This window comes from Amblyomma americanum, chromosome 1 (assembly GCF_052857255.1).
Source record: "Amblyomma americanum isolate KBUSLIRL-KWMA chromosome 1, ASM5285725v1, whole genome shotgun sequence".
NCBI classification, from domain to species: Eukaryota; Metazoa; Arthropoda; class Arachnida; order Ixodida; family Ixodidae; genus Amblyomma; species Amblyomma americanum.
The window spans coordinates 347,620,605-347,640,231 of record NC_135497.1 but is presented as its reverse complement, the minus strand read 5'-3'; the positions used below and the strand labels follow the sequence as shown (position 1 = coordinate 347,640,231).

At 43.9% G+C, this 19,627-nt stretch overlaps 1 protein-coding gene across 1 annotated transcript; it reads left to right on the top strand.

Moving 5' to 3' along the window:
• The first annotated feature begins 640 nt into the window (after positions 1 to 640).
• Positions 641 to 2,728, top strand: LOC144121495 (uncharacterized). Its single transcript, XM_077654729.1, has one exon. It carries the CDS (start codon positions 641 to 643, stop codon positions 2,726 to 2,728), a length of 2,088 nt encoding a protein of 695 aa, XP_077510855.1.
• The last annotated feature ends 16,899 nt before the right edge of the window (positions 2,729 to 19,627 follow it).

The following is a 19,627-nucleotide window of genomic DNA, read 5'->3' as shown; positions in this document are numbered from 1 at the left end:
CACGCTAGAACCACGCATTTTGTGCCTTGAGTTTTGTGTAAAGGCTGTTGGGCTGATTCCCCGTCTGTCCCGAGGCCCACACAATATTTCACGACAAGTTTTCTACCAGCTATCAGCGCTTAAATAGAGCAAATAGCCTCGATCTGCATCGATCACTGGCACAAAGCCGAGAAAGGCTGTATACAAATCACAAAAAATATAAATTACAGACAGTGACTATACATTTGCTCCGGCAACTACAGTGGAGTGTAGCTCTCACTGGAGTTGATGGATGAGCGAGTCAAGGAGGCTATATGACCTGAACAGTTATTAGCGAGTGGTGGTAAATATGGAGGTGCGGCACGACCGTATTTTAGACGCATTCTACTAAGACGTGCCGCTGCGGCCACTTATTTTCTCCGTGAATTAAAAATAAAAACAACTCAACTATTTTTTTTATTTACTAAAGATAGTGACCTAATATAATACCGAATAATTCGGAACCGGAGGTCTTTTTTATGCACAGTGTTAACGCCTTTTTGTGATTGTGCTTTTGTGCGCTGCGAGTATCTTCATTGTTAGGCCTCTTTTCGTTTTTAACTGTAGCTCTGAGCGGTTAGGTTTGTGGATTGTTCGTCACTCTGATCTTTAGCGCTCCGTCATGAGCATGGAGAAGGAGGTCATGAGCAAGTGGCGGAGGTACCGTATCATCGAAAAAGAGTACAGGGAACTTTTAGGAGAGCTCGGTATCCGACGGCCACCGTCTACGCATCTGAAATCCTCCGGAAGCAAGAGAACGGGCGGCGAAGCGGCCTTGGACGTCGTCAGCGCCCCTCCACTCCCGCTACCGTCCGGAGCAAGCAAACGGCCGAATAGCGAAGCCTGCGCAAGCGGCGCTTGCGCTAGTGGCAGCGGACGAGCTATTTCGTCGCTACCTGCAGACCCGTCGATGCCATCTGTTCAGAGCGAGCTCAACGAGCAAGCTTATGTGTCCGAGAGTTGCGCTGAAAGCCTTTCTAGCGAGCATACCCCTACCTCGTGCGACTCAAGCGATGAGACCTCGTCCACGAACAACCTTACTGCTGAGAACGTGGAAATGGGCCAGCCTCGTGAGGAGTCTCCTGAGCTTTGTTATCGCCATCTCTCGACAGCGCAGGAGTTAGCTAGCATAGCTAGCAAGCACAATTTGACGCACGCCTGCATCAACGATTTGCTGGACTTCTGCCGTCGGCGTGGGATTGTAGAGCTCCCGAAAGATGCAAGGACCATCATGCAGACGGAGCGGAAAGCTAATTTAGAACACGGCGACTCGTTTGTGCATTTTGGCCTTGCTGAGGGAATTCAGCATGCTGTTGGCCAAGGACCAGCGCCTGAGAATGTCGAGCTGCACGCAAATATTGATGGGCTGCCTCTGCATAGGAGTAGCCAGACTGCACTCTGGCCAATTCTGTGCAGAGTAATTAACATCAAGAAATCTGAACCATTTATGGTCAGTGCGTACTGCGGTGCAGAGAAACCTCCGTGCCTCCAGGAATACCTCAGGCCTTTCATTGATGAAGTGCGCAACCTTAGTTGCAACGGACTGATGGTGAAAGGGGTGCACGTCAATGTGTGCTTAAAAGCCGTGATCTGTGACGCTCCAGCAAGGAGTTTCGTGAAGGCAATCACTGGCCACACAGGCTATCATGCCTGTGAACGTTGCAGCCAAAAAGGGCACTATCTGGAAAACAGGATGACTTTCCCTGACCTGTATGCACCACAGCGAACAGACTCCTCTTTTCGTTCGCAAGAGGATCGGCGCCATCACCCTGGTGTTTCACCATTTACATCTCTGAACGTAGATATGGTGAAATGCTTTCCTACAGAGTATATGCATTTAGTCTGTTTGGGGGTTATGCGGTTGCTCCTTAGGAATTGGATATGCAAGGGGCACGCTGCCAGGCTGAGCCGGGCTGACAGGAGTGCACTCAACGACAAGCTGCAAGAAGCAGCAACTGCATTTCCAAAGTACTTTCAGAGGAAACCGAGGGGCACCGAAGAACTCGACAGATGGAAGGCCACAGAGTTCAGGACTTTTTTACTATACCTGGGGCCTGTTCTCCTGAAATCCATCCTGCCTGATGAGCTTTATAAGCATTTTTTATATTTGCATGTATCTGTTAGGGTACTTGCCTCTCCTCAGCATCACAGAGACCTCAACCAGTTTGCTCACGACCTGCTGCGGTACTTTGTGCAAGAATTTGGCAGACTGTACGGACAAAAACAACTCGTGTACAATGTGCACACCCTTGCACACTTGGCAGAGCAATGCCTGGAGCATGGCACTGTCGATGAGTTCAGTGCATTTTCATTTGAAAGTTACCTAGGAAAGGCAAAGAAGAGACTGCGGACGATAAATAAGCCTCTGGCGCAACTCAGCCGACGAATGTCGGAGGTGAGGGCGTGCACACCGCTCTCTACAGGACAAGTGGGTGGTGACGTAAAAGTCGGTGACTGCTTTCTGGTGGATAACTGCGCTGTAGTCATTGTTGATCTCCTGAGGGGCAATGCCAAAGCTGGCATCTTGCCAAATGGCAGAGAGTTTTTTAGAGTTCCAATTGACTCTTCAAGGATGGACGTGCGTCGCTACAGTGCTCTTGGTCAAGAAACCAAAATCTGGCCCATTTCGTACATCAAGAATAAAGTTCGATGTATAAAGCTTCAGTACAAGAGGGGGCATGTCGTTTTCCCTTTGCTTCAACTTCAGTGAGGCTTTACATTTCTGTGGTGCCTGAAGGATTATGTGCCTCTATTAAGATAGCTGCAGATTGCAGCATCTTGCTTGAAGTGTTAATTGGTGCTGAAGACAGCAACCTCTACATCACCATCCTTTGCATGGTTTGGATTTGGTTGTATGGGGCTTAACATCCCAAAGCGACTCAGGCTATGACAGACGCCATAGTTGAGGGGTCCAGAAATTTCGACCGCCTGCCGTTCTTTAACATGCACTGACATCGCACTGTACAAAGGCCTCTATAGTATTCAATGCTCATCAAAATGTGACTGCTGCAGCCCGGATGGAATCTGCATCTTTCAAGTCGGCAGCCAAGCACCATAACCACTGAGCCACCGCTGCATACTAGATCTGCATTGAAGCACTTGGAATTTCATCTTTTGGGGAACATCAACTCTGAAGCTATAATGGCCCTCTTCAGGGCCACCCAAATTTACTGGCAGGGTCGTTGCTGCGCCTCCAGAAACTTCAGAACCCTCTTGTTCCCGTGAGCGCCTGCCTGTTTAATGAGTACTAACAGTCAATCAGCATTATATAATCGTGTCATTCATGCTCCTGTTATTACCCCTATTTATGTAACCCCCCCCCCCCCTCACACAATACTCCATGCTTGGAGCCTGTGAGGCAACGTGAATAAATAAATAATAAATAAATAAATAAAAAAGTATACTCTCAACTTGTTAGTATATAAAAGACTGCAGAGTAGTGGGCAAAGAAAGATATTGAGAATGCAAGGCTGAATTAACACGCATTTAGGTTAAATGTTAGGTAAGACTAGTGCATGCAGCTTAACTGCTTGTAAGTGATGCACTAATGACATGATTACAAAAAAGATAATATGGAAATTTAACTTGACAAACCTAGAGTTCAAACATCATAGGAGAGAAGGGATGCTCACTCACCTCTGGAAGTCACTTCTTGGCACGGAAAGTTGTTGCATCGAATAATAAGTTTGAAATGACCTGCTTCTAAGCAGTGCACCGCTTCTTAGTGTCCACCAGCAAAAACGGATTTCTGTCACTAGTGCAGTGGCATCTGCTGTGATGGGTGCCCTTAATTGTTTGTGTCCCCTGCAGCTCTTTTCTCATGCCACCTAATTTCGGGCTGCTAAGATGAGCCTATAAAACTGCACACTTAACTTTCGTAAATGCAGTTTCACCCATGTTGTAAATATGCTGAGGATGAAGTGCATCAACACTTGGTACGAGCCACACCAGAAAGTAGATCTGTTTCTAGGAAGGAGCTCCCTTCAAACACTTGTTTCAATGCAGTCTTTGAATTACGTCACTTAATTAGCACGAGACACATCATATTTTCAGCACTTTAATTTAACATGACTATATATTGCTTTAAAAAGAAATTGAATAATCTAGCTGTGTAACCATATATATGTCTGCTCATGGCATGAGGCTTGGGCTATTTATACTGAATAAAAGTACCATACAGCATCAGGTTTGTAGCAAGAAATTCGAAGCTGCTGCTACTTTAAGGGATGCCAAGGACAAATCTGATGGATTACTGCTGTCTGAAAACAAAAAAGCTACTTACACATCATAACGCTTTAAAAGGGAAGTTGCAAAAATTTAGATACATTTGCTGCCATCATTAGAGATTTTTGCAAGAAAAGTGTAGGTAAAAAAGACGGGTTCTTTCACTGGATCTGTGGTGATGCGCCATTCAATTATAAATGGTAGTTAGCAGTTTTTTTTTGCTATTGTTATGAATTGAGAGAGGACAAAAATTTAAAATTATGATTTTATCTGCAAGAACGAACAACACAGAAAGCAAGAGCCTTGGAATCGATAATAAGAAAGCAATAGGTTTAAGTCATATCCTCCATGCCCCTTTAAAGCTGGTGCTTCTGCCGTACGTGTTGTTTTCATTTCGCCAAAAGGAGGCACGCAGAGGTGCCATATTCTTCTTTGTCCTTAATGACTGAACTGGATCCACCGTTTGTGGGCATAAAAGGGGCCAAGTGTGTTTCCAGTCCAGCCCTTTACATGCATTTTATGCAGTGGTAAACTGGATGCATGGTGGCTGGTCGACAATTAATGGTTTGTTAGTTGTCAAACTCCTGGCAATTGTCTTATAAGCCTGAGAATAATTTCTATTTACACTTATAGCTTGATTAGAGTTGCAGTCTAGGCAAGTTGGTAGACAATCACACTTCTTCGAAACATGAAAAAAAAAACTTGCACATAAAGCCTACTCACAGTTAACTGGTTATTGCAACAAGAAACATGGTGAAGAAGGAACCGAGTATGTGAAACACTTGGCTTTGCAGCCAAGCATTACAAAAAAGATAAATACATAAGAATAGAAGAAAAGTTACTTTGATCTCACTCGCTTAATGCATGAGCAGTCAAGGAACTTCTGAATCTGAGAGTGCAGTGGGAATTAAGGGGCTTTTATGCTTGTGCTGCCTCCTTTCGAGACATGAAATGCCTTAGCTCTTTCATGAACTTTGTTTGTGCTTAAAGATGAGTTATTGTTCCTGAGAGCACTCGCATAGCAATTTTTCATTCATCAAATTTTTTCTGGGCTCATTAAACATAGGGTTGAAAGATCAGGCTTTTAGGTTTCTTCTTTGATAGCATTTTTGCTGCAGTAAAAACTGAGAGTGCACTTCCTTCTGGATACAGGTATGCCTATACCGTCATTTTTTTCACACTGCAAAAAGTTAGAGAGCTCATTGTGTATTTTCTACCATTTATCTTGAGAACGCAGGAAATGGCTATGTGTTGTTGGAGTTAATGTGGTAGTGTAACTTGCTTTTACACCACAATTTCTTGGTCGTGAGATGAACGACGGTCCTATGGACACCCGTTCAGGTTATTGAGATTACTTGAACTATTGCAACAGGAAACGATGGGTTATGCTACTAGCTCATGTCATTAATAATACATATTGTTTTGCTTTCTCCTTGATCTTTTTATCCCCTCACCCCTTTCCCCGGCCCCTGGTTAACCTATCTTCCTTTCCTCCTCCTCGTCCTCCTCGATTTGCTTTGCATATTTGTTGTAGTTCTTTTCCAGAAAATTGAAAACTTCAGGGGTACGTTTCTTTATTCAAACATGTGCAGCCTTCATACCTGCCTAACACGTACCATCCCGATCTAATTTTGGCGCCGGTCATTGAAAAAAACAAAAACAGTACCAGCATCCCACTACAACAACAATCCATTTATTATTTGATTATGTTCCAATGATTGCAACATTCCATGAACGAGAATTTAGTAAAGAGAGGAGGGGCACAAAAGACAAGCCAAAATAAGACTGAAGAAAAGTTTGTGGACATGCAATTTTAGCCTGCCAAGAGCAAGTGCAAATAGTAGCTGGCCTTTGCCATGATGTATATCTATAGGGCCACCTCGCTCTGTAAAGTTTAGCACGTTCTCAAGTAGGCTTGGGTTGACTATTTAATTAAGGATGTTTGAATGAAGGATCTTTTATGTGTATTGAAAGTGAAAAATAAAGAGAATATCCTGGTGAAGGCATTCTCGTACTATAATTTTGCATCTAGAAATAGTGTGACTTCACTCTTGCATTTAAAGTTGAGGAATTAGTACAACAGTGAATATTTGGCACAGCACTAAAGTTAAATACAGCCTTGAAGTGTGGTGCATGGCCTAAGTAAAGAATTGTACAGCTCAAGAGAAATTTATTGTTATTGCCATACATATTATGCCTAGTGGAAGAAAAAGGGTCGTACCATATCAGTTGCGTGCAACTATAGCCTGGTCTTATGCTAGTCCAAATTGCTACTCTCTATATTTGCAGTTTTCAAAAGCTCATTTCCGTAGCTGTCTGTCACCTTCAGCCACTTCAGGAAATCTATATCTGTTCTGTGTATAAGATAGTGTATATCCTTATTTAATTATTGTGCTGTCGTATTTGGACTATGCGGGTATTACAAGCATATTTGTTCCTGACCATTGCAGAAGCAGTAAATTGTACAGAAATGGAGAAAGGTAATTAAAGTACTTTAAATCTGATATCGTAGATGTTAGTACTTTGGAGTATGTAACTCCTCCAAACCTATAGCACAAAGGCTGAGGTCTGTGAAGCATAAAGCCATGTGATGAGATATCCAAACTGTATAAGTAATTAGATTGCAGGATAATTTTATTTATGACAGCAGTGTTCTGTGAATGTCAGTGACAATGCAATCAACATCATGCTGTATTGCGTGAACTGGTACTATACCTAACTGACCATACTAATGCGTGAAGTAACAATTTTGTATTGCACAGGCCAATAAAAGATATGAAAAATACGAAATGCTCTCAACTATATACTCCTAAATTTCCTCCCATACTTCTGATGTTCTATATATTTCATTGCAATAGCAACAGTTCGTTTGGTGTGAACAGTCACATGCAAGCCTTTGCAAGTATGTCGACACTGGCGCAATAGTAGGCAGAGTGGCTAAATTTTGCTCTTGGGCATACACATTTGATGTAGTCGTGCACCTCCATGGCTTTATGCTGTGTAACCCACAACATAAGGTATTGCATTTGCTTTGCTGAACAAATGTCAGTGAAAGGCTCAGCAATAACCACTGATGTGTTTACTTAAGATAATGAAATATAATAGCATTGCTTTACTTTGCTATACTTTTTGAGTAACTATATATACAACAGAATTGTGAATGATAACAGCTATTTATAATCCGCTAGCAAATTTGGAATGTTTCAACGAGAGAAAGGTGAAAGATGAATATGCATATGTATATATATATTGTTGCGCACAGCGATGAACGGGACGACATCGGTTTTAAGAAGCCGTCTCGTCCTTTTCCTTTGCAATTTCATGGTGTCTCATCACAGGTCGATCGTGTAAATTTCCCGTGTGCGCTGGTACAGTGCGAGCTGCTTCGATGCGTGAACTATTGTATTTTTAAGAGAGATCTATTTTAAGGAGAAAGCCTTTAATGGGTCATCATTGTCCGTCCTTCCGCGAAATCTGTCCCACTATAGCAGTCAATAAATAAATGACAACTCGCTAAAAAAAAAACTTTTTGTGCACGGCGGGATCCGAACCACCATCCTTGAGTTCAGCAGCCGAGCATACTACCCACTACACTACTTCTTTCCAACACGGAATCGGTTCTACTTCTCAAACATATATTTTCTTGATTTTTCTGTGCCTACACTAATATATGACGCCGGAGAGTGCGGAAAGGCGCCGAATCAGACGGATATGCCTCCCAAACACCCTCCAATGTCTCCAGAATAATATTCAAAATAATTGTGTACTTAACATCTTAACCACACATCAGTGACACAAGCAGTAACACCGCGCTCAAGGCATTCGACTACCGCACTTAGGTCAACAAAGTGTGCGCCCTTATGAATTTTTTGCATATCTTGCTAATGCCGGCTGTGTACACTGCAGTAGTGATTTTTTCCCCCAAATTCTCGAAATTCTAATGGAAAACGCGACGGCTGAGGCCATATATAGCTTGCGGCGATGCTAATCAGAATAAGCTGAAAATTGCTTATAAACCCTTCGCTTGGAATCGATCGAGTGAACTATAGACCATCTGCACCACACATATCATTCTCTTAAGTGACATTCGTCATTGAAGATACGTGTTCCTGCCAAGCAGTTTATTCATTCCACTTAAAATCAGTGCGCTGCAGGCTCTCCCGTATTGCGCGTGTGCTGTGCACGGAGTCTCACGGACAAAGAATGAATTTTCTTGATTACCAATTAGCGCGCACACACGCGTATGTATAATCGACCCATTTCTTATGGTTCGCGCCAGCCCGCATTGTTTACATATCGGGATTTGTGAGAGATTTTTAAAGAACTAACGCGCATATATATTATAGTTCAATGTTTCGATCGATTTGCCAAAGATTTTTGTGTAAATCCAATAACTGCCCCAAGCAAATCCTCATGGATTATCACCCACAAATTTCGTGGGTGATAATAAATGCACTGGAATGGTGGAGAATTAGTGGCAAACAATGACCGATATCGTTCTGCCTATTGAAGTGGCGTTGCCAATCCTGGGGAAATACTACACAACGAGGGGCCATTAATGGAAATGTAACAGAGTGGCACTGCCTATATGGAGAAAATAGTGACCATCCGGGGCCATTATTGGGAATGTAACTGAGTGGTAATGACAATATGGGGAAAATAATGGTCAAATGGGGCCATTATTGGATATGTAACTGAGTGGCCAAGCCATTATGGGGAAAATAATGGCCAACTGTGGCCCTTATTGGGAATGTAACTGAGTGGCAAAGCCATTATGGGGGACATAGTGGCCAACTGGGGCCATTATTGGAAATGTAAGTGAGTGGCAATGCCCATATCGGGAAAATACTGCCCAGCTTGGGCCATTGCTGGCGATGTAACTAAGCGGCACTGCCAATATCGGGGACACATAGAACATGTGGGGCAATCATTGGAACTGTCGGAAAGAGGCATTGCCTATATTGGGGTAATAGTGGTGATGGTGGTCCTATGTAGGACCACCATTTGCCATCACAATCCCAATATTGGGCCAATGGCTTGTGCTGCCTGGGTGTTATATCCCGACTACATTGGCACCAATCAACCCTGCCTCCACGCCCCTATTATGAAGGTTGAAGTCAGAGCAGCCCTCATTAAGCTCCGGAACTCCAGACCTGCTGAGGACCAGATCCCACATGTCATGCTCAGAAACCTAGATGACCGTTCTATATCCCTTCTCATAGAGTACTTCAATGAGTGCTGCGAAACAGGGGAGCCTAATAAATGGAAGCACGGGAAAATAAATTTCATCCCTACACCCAATAAGCCCATTAATGCCCAAAATCTCCGTCCCCTATCGCTGACTTCTTGCCTCGGCAAACTGTTTGAGCATGTCATGCTCACCTGTCTCACGCAACATATAGGATGCCATGAACTTAATCCCCATAGCACGGTGGGATTTCGAGCCCACGATCCTGGCAGTAGACCTTACCAAAGCATTTACAAATTTGCGCACAGCGCCATCCTGCAGGGTATAGAAGATCTGCAGTTAGGACCCGAGACCTATAACTATATCTGATCCTTCCTGAACGGCTGCACCGTTTCCCTGTATATAGATGATATGCAGACCCCCTCCCCCCATTCACGCCTGCTAACATTGGCACTCCCCTAGGTGCAGTGTTATCACCCTTCCTCTTCATCCTCACCCTCATGCCCCTGGTGAAAGCTCTCAGCCGCATCACGCACTTGGGACGCACACTTTACGCGGATGATATAGCGGTCTGGACCACATACGGCTCGGATGGCGACATATGTGACCCCTCAGGAAGCAGCTACAGCTATCGCTACCCACGCGGCACGCATTTGGCTTGAATGCTTCCGGCAAAGCCAGCACTCCTCATAATTCGGCCGCGGCGCGCCCCTACCACCACCATCGGGATTTATCTCTACGACACTACAATACATCAAACACCGACTATCCGCATTCTTGGCCTGCATTTACAGGACACGGGGAAAGACAACCTTGCCCTAAAACGCTAAAACAAACAACTTACTCCGTCATTGATCTTCTTAGAACGGTCTCACACTCACGAGCCGGTATAGACGAAGCAGACAATCTCTCGGTGCTGTATGACTGTTTTTGGCCGCATTCTTTACGCCTCTCCTTACCTGAACCTGTCCTATGCGGATAAAGATAAAATCAATGCTCTAATCCGCATGGCTACCAAAGCAGCACTCAACCTACCAAAGAGCACTAGCACGGAAAGGCTCTTAACAATAGGAATGCACAAAACACTGTACAAGAACTTACAGAGGTACATCGACACACACAGTGCCTTCGTCTGGCTGGCACGGAAACAGGGCGGCATATATTGGGCTCTCTGGGAATTCGCATACCCGCACACGCTGCAGACTTATCTCTCTCCCTCGTGCCATGCACGCCGCCTTTAGCATCAAATCTCTCCCAAAGAATGTGCACCCAGAATACCATCAATCCCGCCGAGTCGTGCGAGCCAAAGCTCTTCGTAAAAATATGGCACTTCACAGGACGCGCGCTGGGTGGACGCCGCATGTTGTCCAAAAGGTTCAGTAGCTGTGGCTTACCACCCAGCAGACCCTCCCCCAATCACCCACTTCATAGACCCCTCCTGTACCCCTGAAGAAGCAGTGGAAGCTGGTGTAGCATTAGACATCACCCAAACCAATGTGACTTATACAGTTAGCGATTCCAAAACAGACATTATTAACTTCACCCTCGGATGCATCCATAGCCCCGCGTGGCAGATATCGAGAATGTGCATCTTAGATTACTATAGGCGTATCGAGCTCGTGTGGGTTCCAGCTCACTCTGGCAATCCCGGGAATGAGGCCACTGATAACATAGCCCGAGAACTTTTTTGTCGAGCAAATGGCGGCCCCAGCCGGGATTTCTCCAGGAAGCGGGCACACACGTTCTTGGAACTCACACAACAAGCACGCCTCACTCGTCGACACTACCTCCTTCCCCATCCCCGCCTATCCCACTCCCAACAAATCCCCTGGAGGCAACTCCAGACCCGAATTCTTCCCACCCCTCAGCTTCTATCCTACTTCCGCCCTGTTTCCCCAGAGTGCACTCTCAGCGGAAAGTCGCTCGCCACCCTGGACCACATACTCTTCGGCTGCCCTGCTGATCCTCCTCCGCAGGGACAGCCCGCGGACATGAGTGGACATGGGAGCAGCCGTTCCGGCACCATGGCTAACGCAACTCTGCTCTACGTTCCGCAGCTTATAATCGTCCTGCCAACGTCCTGCATGCTGGCCTCACCATGCTTCGTGAATTGCCCCGGTTTTTCACGGTCACTGAAAATGAAAAAACCATCACTTGTGTGCGCATCGCTACAAGGACTACCTATCACCGGCACTTTTATCACCTCGCCACACGTGTGGATCGGATCTGGGACGGAAGCCTGCTTGGCGGACTACCTAAACCGGCCACATATAGACTGCAATTTCAGTAAACATGGGAGCAGCCTTCCCGACACCATAGCTCACGCAACTCTACTCTACGTACCGCAGGTTTGTAGAAGCTATTCGCTTTATGCCGAAAGATCGGACAACCGATTTGTCTTTCTGCTCCCATGTCCACACGTGCTGTTTGAGACCTTCAGTGGGTGTGTTGATGTATCCATTGCACTTCTTTCCTCTGGAGACATTGAGACCAATCCCGGCCCACCCAAGTCGCGCCTAGGCATTTCAAAATCGGAATCAAATGGCGATCCTGAAAGTCTATATTAGCAATGCTTACGAGCATCAACGACCGTGGCTTAGAATTAGCTAAAGTCAAACCAAGATCTGTGCAGACGTTAAGATCATTAAAGGCAATCAAGCATCAATGGAAACCAAAATACTAGATGTATTCAATCGCCTTGAAGTCCTTGAATAAAAAACTAACGTACTTAATACTATCGAGCCTCAGTTGGTTTCAATTCAGGACGCTACTAGACGTCTGGCATCGCACCAAGCGGCACTGCAGTCTCGTTCAGAAAGCCTGGAAGACCAAGCGAGAAGGAATAATCTGATCCTGCACGACATTCCTGATGCAAGCGAATCATAGACTGAGACTGAAACCAACTAAGCATTCAACGTGCCCATCGTCTCGGCACATTTGCACCGTCCAATTGTCTTCCTATTATCATCAAATTTTCATCTTTCAAAGACAGAACGAAAGTGTTAGACCTCCGTACAAAACTAAGTGGCAAAAAACTTTCCGTGTCTGAACATTTTCCCCCAGCCACTCGTCTTGCGCGCAAGAAACTAACAGAATTCGCGAAAAAACTACCGCGATATTTCAAGTAATGCCTGCGATATAACAAGTTGGTTGTTAATCGCAAGTGCTACATCTTTAACGCTGATACAGATACCAATAAAGAGCTGCAAGTCCAATCTTTTGTCGAAAGCGAGCAGAGCCGCCCAGCTCCCCTTGAGGTAAGCAACGTTTAGGAAAGTGAAGAAAATAACCCATAGCATGAAACGAGGGGAAGTGGTCTGGCTTTATCACTTCCTCGCACATCCGTTCTACTGGCTAACATATTAGACTTAGGGTTCACATCCCATTCTGATCTCTTTTCAGACTTGACCTGCATGCTCGGCATAAGGAACCACTTCCTACTCTGGTTTAATTTCAGCATTCCTTCCAATAACGTTCACAAGATAGTCAAGCGTATCCGTGATTATAGCAGAACTGAGATTTCAGGCTGTCAACGATGAACTATAATCATTTCTCGATGTATTTTTAACAGATTTTGATAGGCGGGAGGCGTAAGTGAACTGGAACAATTTCGCTGCTTAAGTTAACGAACTAACGGAAAGATATATCCCCCTACGCATCATTTCAACACATAAATATGCATTCTTTTTCCGAAAGGCAAAAAATGTAACTCCATTTCTAAGTGGAAAGCTTATCAAGCGGCAAATAGCGCGTACGTATCGGCAATGAAAAACGCTAAGGCTCACTTCCTACAGCACACTCTGCCTAACATGCTCACAAATGATCACAAAAAATTTTGCCGTGCCATTCATCCCAATAAACATAATTCAATTAAACTGTTGGATGCAGAAGGTTCAACCATCGCTTATACTATATGCCCTAAAATTCTAAATGTAAGATCGTGTCGCAATTTTGTTCTTTCTTTTAACATCACTTTTCCTACAGTGAAGCACTGCCAATTTTCAATGATGGACGCAGTATTCGTTGAGCCCAAAGGAATAGAAAAAATAATAGAAAATCTTATACCTCTTAGAAGCCCTAGTACAGTTTTAATTAACATTAAGTTCCTGAAGAGTACCAAACTTTATTCGTCAATCATCCTCTCCAAAATATTTCAGCAGTCACTCGAGACGTCTCTGCTTCCAGTAGACTGGACAATCAGGAAGGTGGTTCCGTTGCACAACTCAGGTAATACTAATTCCCCTCTTAACTACCGCCCAACATCGTTAACCAGCATTCCATGTAAAAATTTTGAGCACATTCTATACACTAACATAGTTACCTTTCTTTAATGTAACTTCGTCATCAATGACGCTCAATACGAGTTTCGCATATTTTTCCCGTGCGAGACGCAATTACTTACCATCACGCACTAGCTTCGCACTATTCTGGATCGTCCATGTGCGGACTGTATTTTTCTAGGCTTTTCCTAGGCTGTCGAGAAGGCTATTCACAAACTACTTCTTTTTAAACTGAGCAGGCTGTCTTCTCTCTAATATCTTAACATGGTTAGAATGTTTCCTTCGGAATCGAACACAGTTTGTAATAGCTAATAACATTTGCTCGCCGTCGACTTCTGTGCATTCTGGGGTTCCACAGGGGTCCGTCCTAGGGCCCCTTTTGTTCTTGATGTGTATTAACGACCTTCCTTTTTCAGATACCTCTAACGTTCATTTATTTGCAGATACCTGCGTAATCTTTTCATGAAATTAACGACTCTAATGACATCCTTTTTTTTCAAAAAGGCATTGATGGAATTTGTGAGTGGTGTACCACATAGTAAATGGAACTAAGCAAAACCAAATGTACAGTACTACGTGCGTCGCGCATTTCTACCCACCCCACTTCTTATCATCTTGATAACATCGAACTAGAACAACTGTTTTCATACCGCTATTTAGGCGTTCACATAAATGGCCTAACTTGGTTTTTCAAGTAAATTCAATATTTAACAACGCCAACCGTGCCCTCGGCTACATTCACCGTAAGTTTTTGTTTGCCGCCACCTCAACGAAACTTCTGTGCAAATCTCTAGTTGGCAGTAAGTTGGAATATGCTGCGTCCATTTGGGATACCTTCAAGGAAAACCTAAACAGGTCCCTCGATCTAATTCAGACTAACTCGGCACGTTCCGTCCTACAGAACTATCACCGCACCGCTAGCGCGACCTCTATGAAGAGAACATTACAGTTAACATCTCTTGCTTGCTGTCGAAAACACACTCGCCTTTGTTTAATTCATAAAATAGTGGACGAAACCCCAGACTGCGCAGCGATCTTATACTTGCTCCGTCATATGTTTCACAACGAGTTGATCATGCGTATAAAATTGGCATTCCTTTCTTTAACACAAAGTGCGCTGCAGAGTCTTTTCTTCCACGAACAGCAAAGGACTTGAACCACATTCCCGGAAGTACAGCCTCTGTCATCGATCATCAGCGTTTTTGTGCCGCCTTAGCTACCATTGTATAATTAGAACTGAAACACCCTGTACTCAAACACTGTATACAACCACTCCCCTCTTCAATGCTCCCGGGCCTAGAGGGTAAAATAAATGAAAGGAAATGAAATCGGAACATGGGAGGAATGGGAGGCCCTCCCTGCGTCGCAGAATCCGGACGCCCAACTTCTCTGTGTGAACCGGGGTGCCAGTTCCATGGCCCTACGCACCCTGAACTCATGCGCGTAATGTGAGGGCTGTGCGGTGGTCGTGAGATCTCGAAGGGTCCGAACTCGCTTGCTAATAAAGCTTTCCTTCCATCCGAATTACCAACAGGTTGTTTCGAGTGATTACACAAAAAAAAACAGAAATAATAGCAGGCAAAGTGCCAAAGATATCAGAAAAGTAGTGAGGAACTTCATATGATAAAAATGATAAAGTGTCAAAGCATCACTTTGGGATATCAGATGTCCTAAATCAGAAAGTTTTCACAAGAAAATAAAATGCCATTTAAAAAAACGCTCTCACATTACGTAAGTACGAAGGATATTTTCGCTTTAGCCTCCATCTTGTTCAAGATGCATTCAAGATTGCTTTTTTGTATTTTTACTACAAGACGCAAAGAATTAGAGCGAGCTAAAGTGTTGAGGAAACAGATAAGCACAATGGCGTAATGTTTGCTTTGATAACTTTTTAAACAGTGTCGCTTGCTTATCGCTCCCAGGACGTGTCTTTGCAGTTCTTTTCTTCTCCAGATAGAGTAAGTTATCGGACGCGCGGCCGTTACGCCGTACTGGATATCGCAGAGGGTACGTATATTTTGTACAGCACCCCAGAGCCATAAACATCGACCTGTAAGTGTCGTCTGAATTCCCTGAGGAACACTTCACGTCTACCATGTGTCCGGCAGTTGCTTACCACGCAAACAACAACTTTTCGTTTGTTGGGCTCTTGGACTCCCAGATCACCCGCAGGTCCTTCCTTGAAGTCACGGCGCCATTGCGATGAACGATGCTATCATAAGTAAGATACACGTCCGAGTCAGACCTGTACGTAATGGTCCTGTTGAACATATTTTTCATGTGCCTAAAATTAGAAAAGAGTGTGTTTGGTCGGGACTCCAACATGAAGAAAGAAGAAAACCCATCTCTGTTTGTTGGAACAGTTGGAGGGCATATCTTCAATTTCGGGTACATGAAATACCATGACTTCGCTGGAGGCCAGTAGACGCCGCTCGTTGGTAATTACGCATTTCGAAAAAAAAGCTTTTTACTAAGTGTTCGCCGTTTCTTGTATCATTGAGCCTTCCATACTACGGTCCAAAGTGTTTCGTACACATCATTGTTCGTGGTAAACGCTGTTCAGTGCTGATGTTTCTCGACTGACGGCGATGTGTGAATCGATGAGCGATGACCTTGACTTCGTCCAGTAGATTTCATGAAGGCATTGTGTTCAGCACTGCGGTGAACATTAATATGTAAATAGCACTCAGTGCAGTGATAAAAAGCGAAAGCTTGATACCCGGCTTGATGAGTAAGCTGGCTTTGGAGACAGTGAATAAGCAGCTGGGTCCTGTAATCAGAAACATAGGAAAGAGTCAGTTCGTTCCCTAAATCCTGCAATGAAATCAAGCTGTCAGATTCGTAGTCAGATTCAGCTTATCCAATACTACATGGCAAGGACTGCCAGCACTTCGGCAAAAGTGGCAGTTTCCGAAATTTTCGAGGCGCGAAGAGGTGTCCAGCAAGCTACATAATTCTTTGTTAACCAATATTTCGAATGATTTCCTGTAATTGAATTTTCCACCAAATCGCTTTCTTAATTTACCGTAGCTCTCGACCGAACTGAAAGCCTCCACCCCACCCACCAAACTCCCCTCAAACCGAGTCCCGATGTCCGAAGTGATTCACCATCATGCCCGTGTTTATCTTTCTGTCTCGTTACGGTTTCATAACCGGCAAACAGCTCCTGGATGTACCGTCATGAAGAAGCCGTCTCTCGTGGAGTTGCGCTGTGGCTTCAGAGCCCAAGAGTCCTCCCAATTTCAGATTTCATTCTAGTTCATTTATTTACCCTCAGGGCTGTTAGGCGTTACAGAGGGGAGTGGGAATAACATACAAGTACAAAAACAGCAGCTAAAAAAGTGAATATAGTTACAGCACACACTGATTTAAGATCAATAGCAGCACTAGCAATAGGGAGCATTACACAAAAGAAACCACAAAAGAAAACATCGGCTAATAAAAGAAAACATAGATATAGACAGAGACATATAAAATTAGTAACAGCGTTACGAAAGACAACAGTATCAGTAATTTCAGCAATATTGTGGGAAAGGTGATTCCAGCTGACACAAGTTTTGGGTTTGAAGGAATCGTGAAAACATCCCGTGCAACAAGAAGGGATCCAAATTTTGTGGCAGTGATCAATGCGTGCTGAAATATACGATGGTCTTTGTAACAACCTCTCCTTAAGATGACGACTATGATAAATTTTGTGAAAAGTACATAATGGATTTATTGACCTGCGATGGGAAAGAAGCGGTAGGGAAAGGTTAGCTTTCATGGCAGTTACACTACTGGTACGATGATAGTTGGAAAGTATGAAACGACAACCGCGGTTTTGATCTGATTCTAAGTCAGAAATGAGAGATTCGACCCCAGGGTTCCACACCGATGAAGCATATTCCAATTTAGAGCGGACCAAAGTTTTGTAAAGTAGCAGTTTTAATGAACTCGGTGTACGGGAAAAAATTCTGCGAAGGTATCCAAGGTTGCAGTTAGCGTTATTTATAATGTAGTCAACATGAGGTTTCCAAGACAGGTTAGAGGAGACATGAACACCCACATATTTATAAGACGACACAGTTTCAAGAGTGATGCCATCAATGCAGTCGGTAGAGTGTGTAGTAGAGAGACGAGGAATGGGAATGCTTGTATTTAGTAATGTTTAGCCTCATATTCCACAGGTCACACCAATCCTGTACCTTGTTAAAATCTTACTGAAGAACATATGCATCATTATCGTCATTAATTTCGCGGTAAATAACACAGTCATCGGCAAAAAGACAAACGGAAAACGATATATCATATGGTAAGTCGTTTATATAAATGAGAAAGAGGAGAGGCCTAAGAACGGACCCCTGAGGCACACCAGAGACAACAGGCGAGGAATCTGAATTGACGTTATTTGCTGTTACGAACTGACTTCGGTTTGAAAGAAAACAGTACAACCATTCAAGTAATGTGTAATCGATGTTAAGGCTGTTTAGTTTAAGAAAAAGAAGCTCATGTGAAACCTTTTCAAATGCTTTAGAAAAATCCATAAAGAAAGAATCAGCACGGGACCCGCGATCTAGAATGCAATGCAAGTCATTTGTGAAGCATATGAGGTGCGTTTCGCATGAAAATGATATACGGAAGCCGTGGTCGGCATTACTGTAAAAGCAATTGGATTCTAAAAATGTAGCAAGATGAGAGTATATGGCAAGTTCCATGATTTTACATGGAATGCTGGTGAGCGAAACAGGGCGAAAGTTATCAGGGCAATGTTTATCGCCAGACTTGTGCAGCGGAATCACCCCCCCCCCCCGACCTTCCAGTCATTGGGAATACGGCCTGATTCCATAGACTGGTCAAACAGTTTGGTAAGGATCATTGAACTGTACATCTTTGTATTAACCAGAAATTTCAAATTAATGTTATCGACGCCACAGGAGGAAGAAATCTTAAGGTTTTCAATTATTCTCAGGATGCTAGTTGTGACAAAAAGAATTAGATCTATGGGAAAAGCATCCAAGACCGGATACTCCTGATTGGTTAGGCAAACATTGCCTGAAAAATCAGCAACAAAAACACTATTAAGAACACTAGCGCATTCATTGGGTGAATATGCAACGCCGTCAGAAGATGTAAGTAGTACTGACGAACTATCTTTCTGGCTCACAGTGTTTCAAAACTGTCTATGCAGAGCAGTCAAAGTACTGTTAAAGAAGGATCTTTTGCATTTTTCAGAGCTAATTTCTACTCAGCGGCCGCAGCAAGGTTACCGTCAATCGTTGTTGCGAATTCGATGATTTGGCCGAGCCAAACAAACGCTTTTTCTAATTGGATAGCCATTATAAAGTGTTAATAAACCGCGGTGATTGGCTATTACACCGCAAAAGTCTTAGTGGCACAAATGTATTAGTGAGACGTTCAACAGTGTCCCTAAACAATTCCCAGCTAGTGTGGACAGAACGCTGTGAAAATTCTGATAAAAGACTTTTTAAGAAAAGCGCTAATTCACGAATAATGGCATCATAGTCCGCCCATTTGTAATCTCTAATAGACTTGAAGGTACTCCGGCGATTAGGAGTTTTGATTTTAACATCAAAATGAACCAAGAAGTGATCACTAAGAGCAGGTAAGTGCGAGGTTGAAGGGATAAGATCCGGCGCGCTGGTTAACAGAAGGTCTAGTACATTGGAAGATGATGGCGTGACTCGAGTTGACTTAGTAACTAGCTGCGAAAGGTTGAAACTCAAACAGGTTCCCAAAAAGTTATTGCATTCGGTAGAAAAGGGGCAAGGATACGGCGATGTATTAGCCCACACGATGCTGGAATAATTGAAGTCACCAGCAAGAAGGATTGCCGCACCCGGATAACGTACTGAGATCATGTGAAGAGCATCATGCAAATCTTCAACGAAAGTTGCACACGAAGACGGGGAACGGTAGC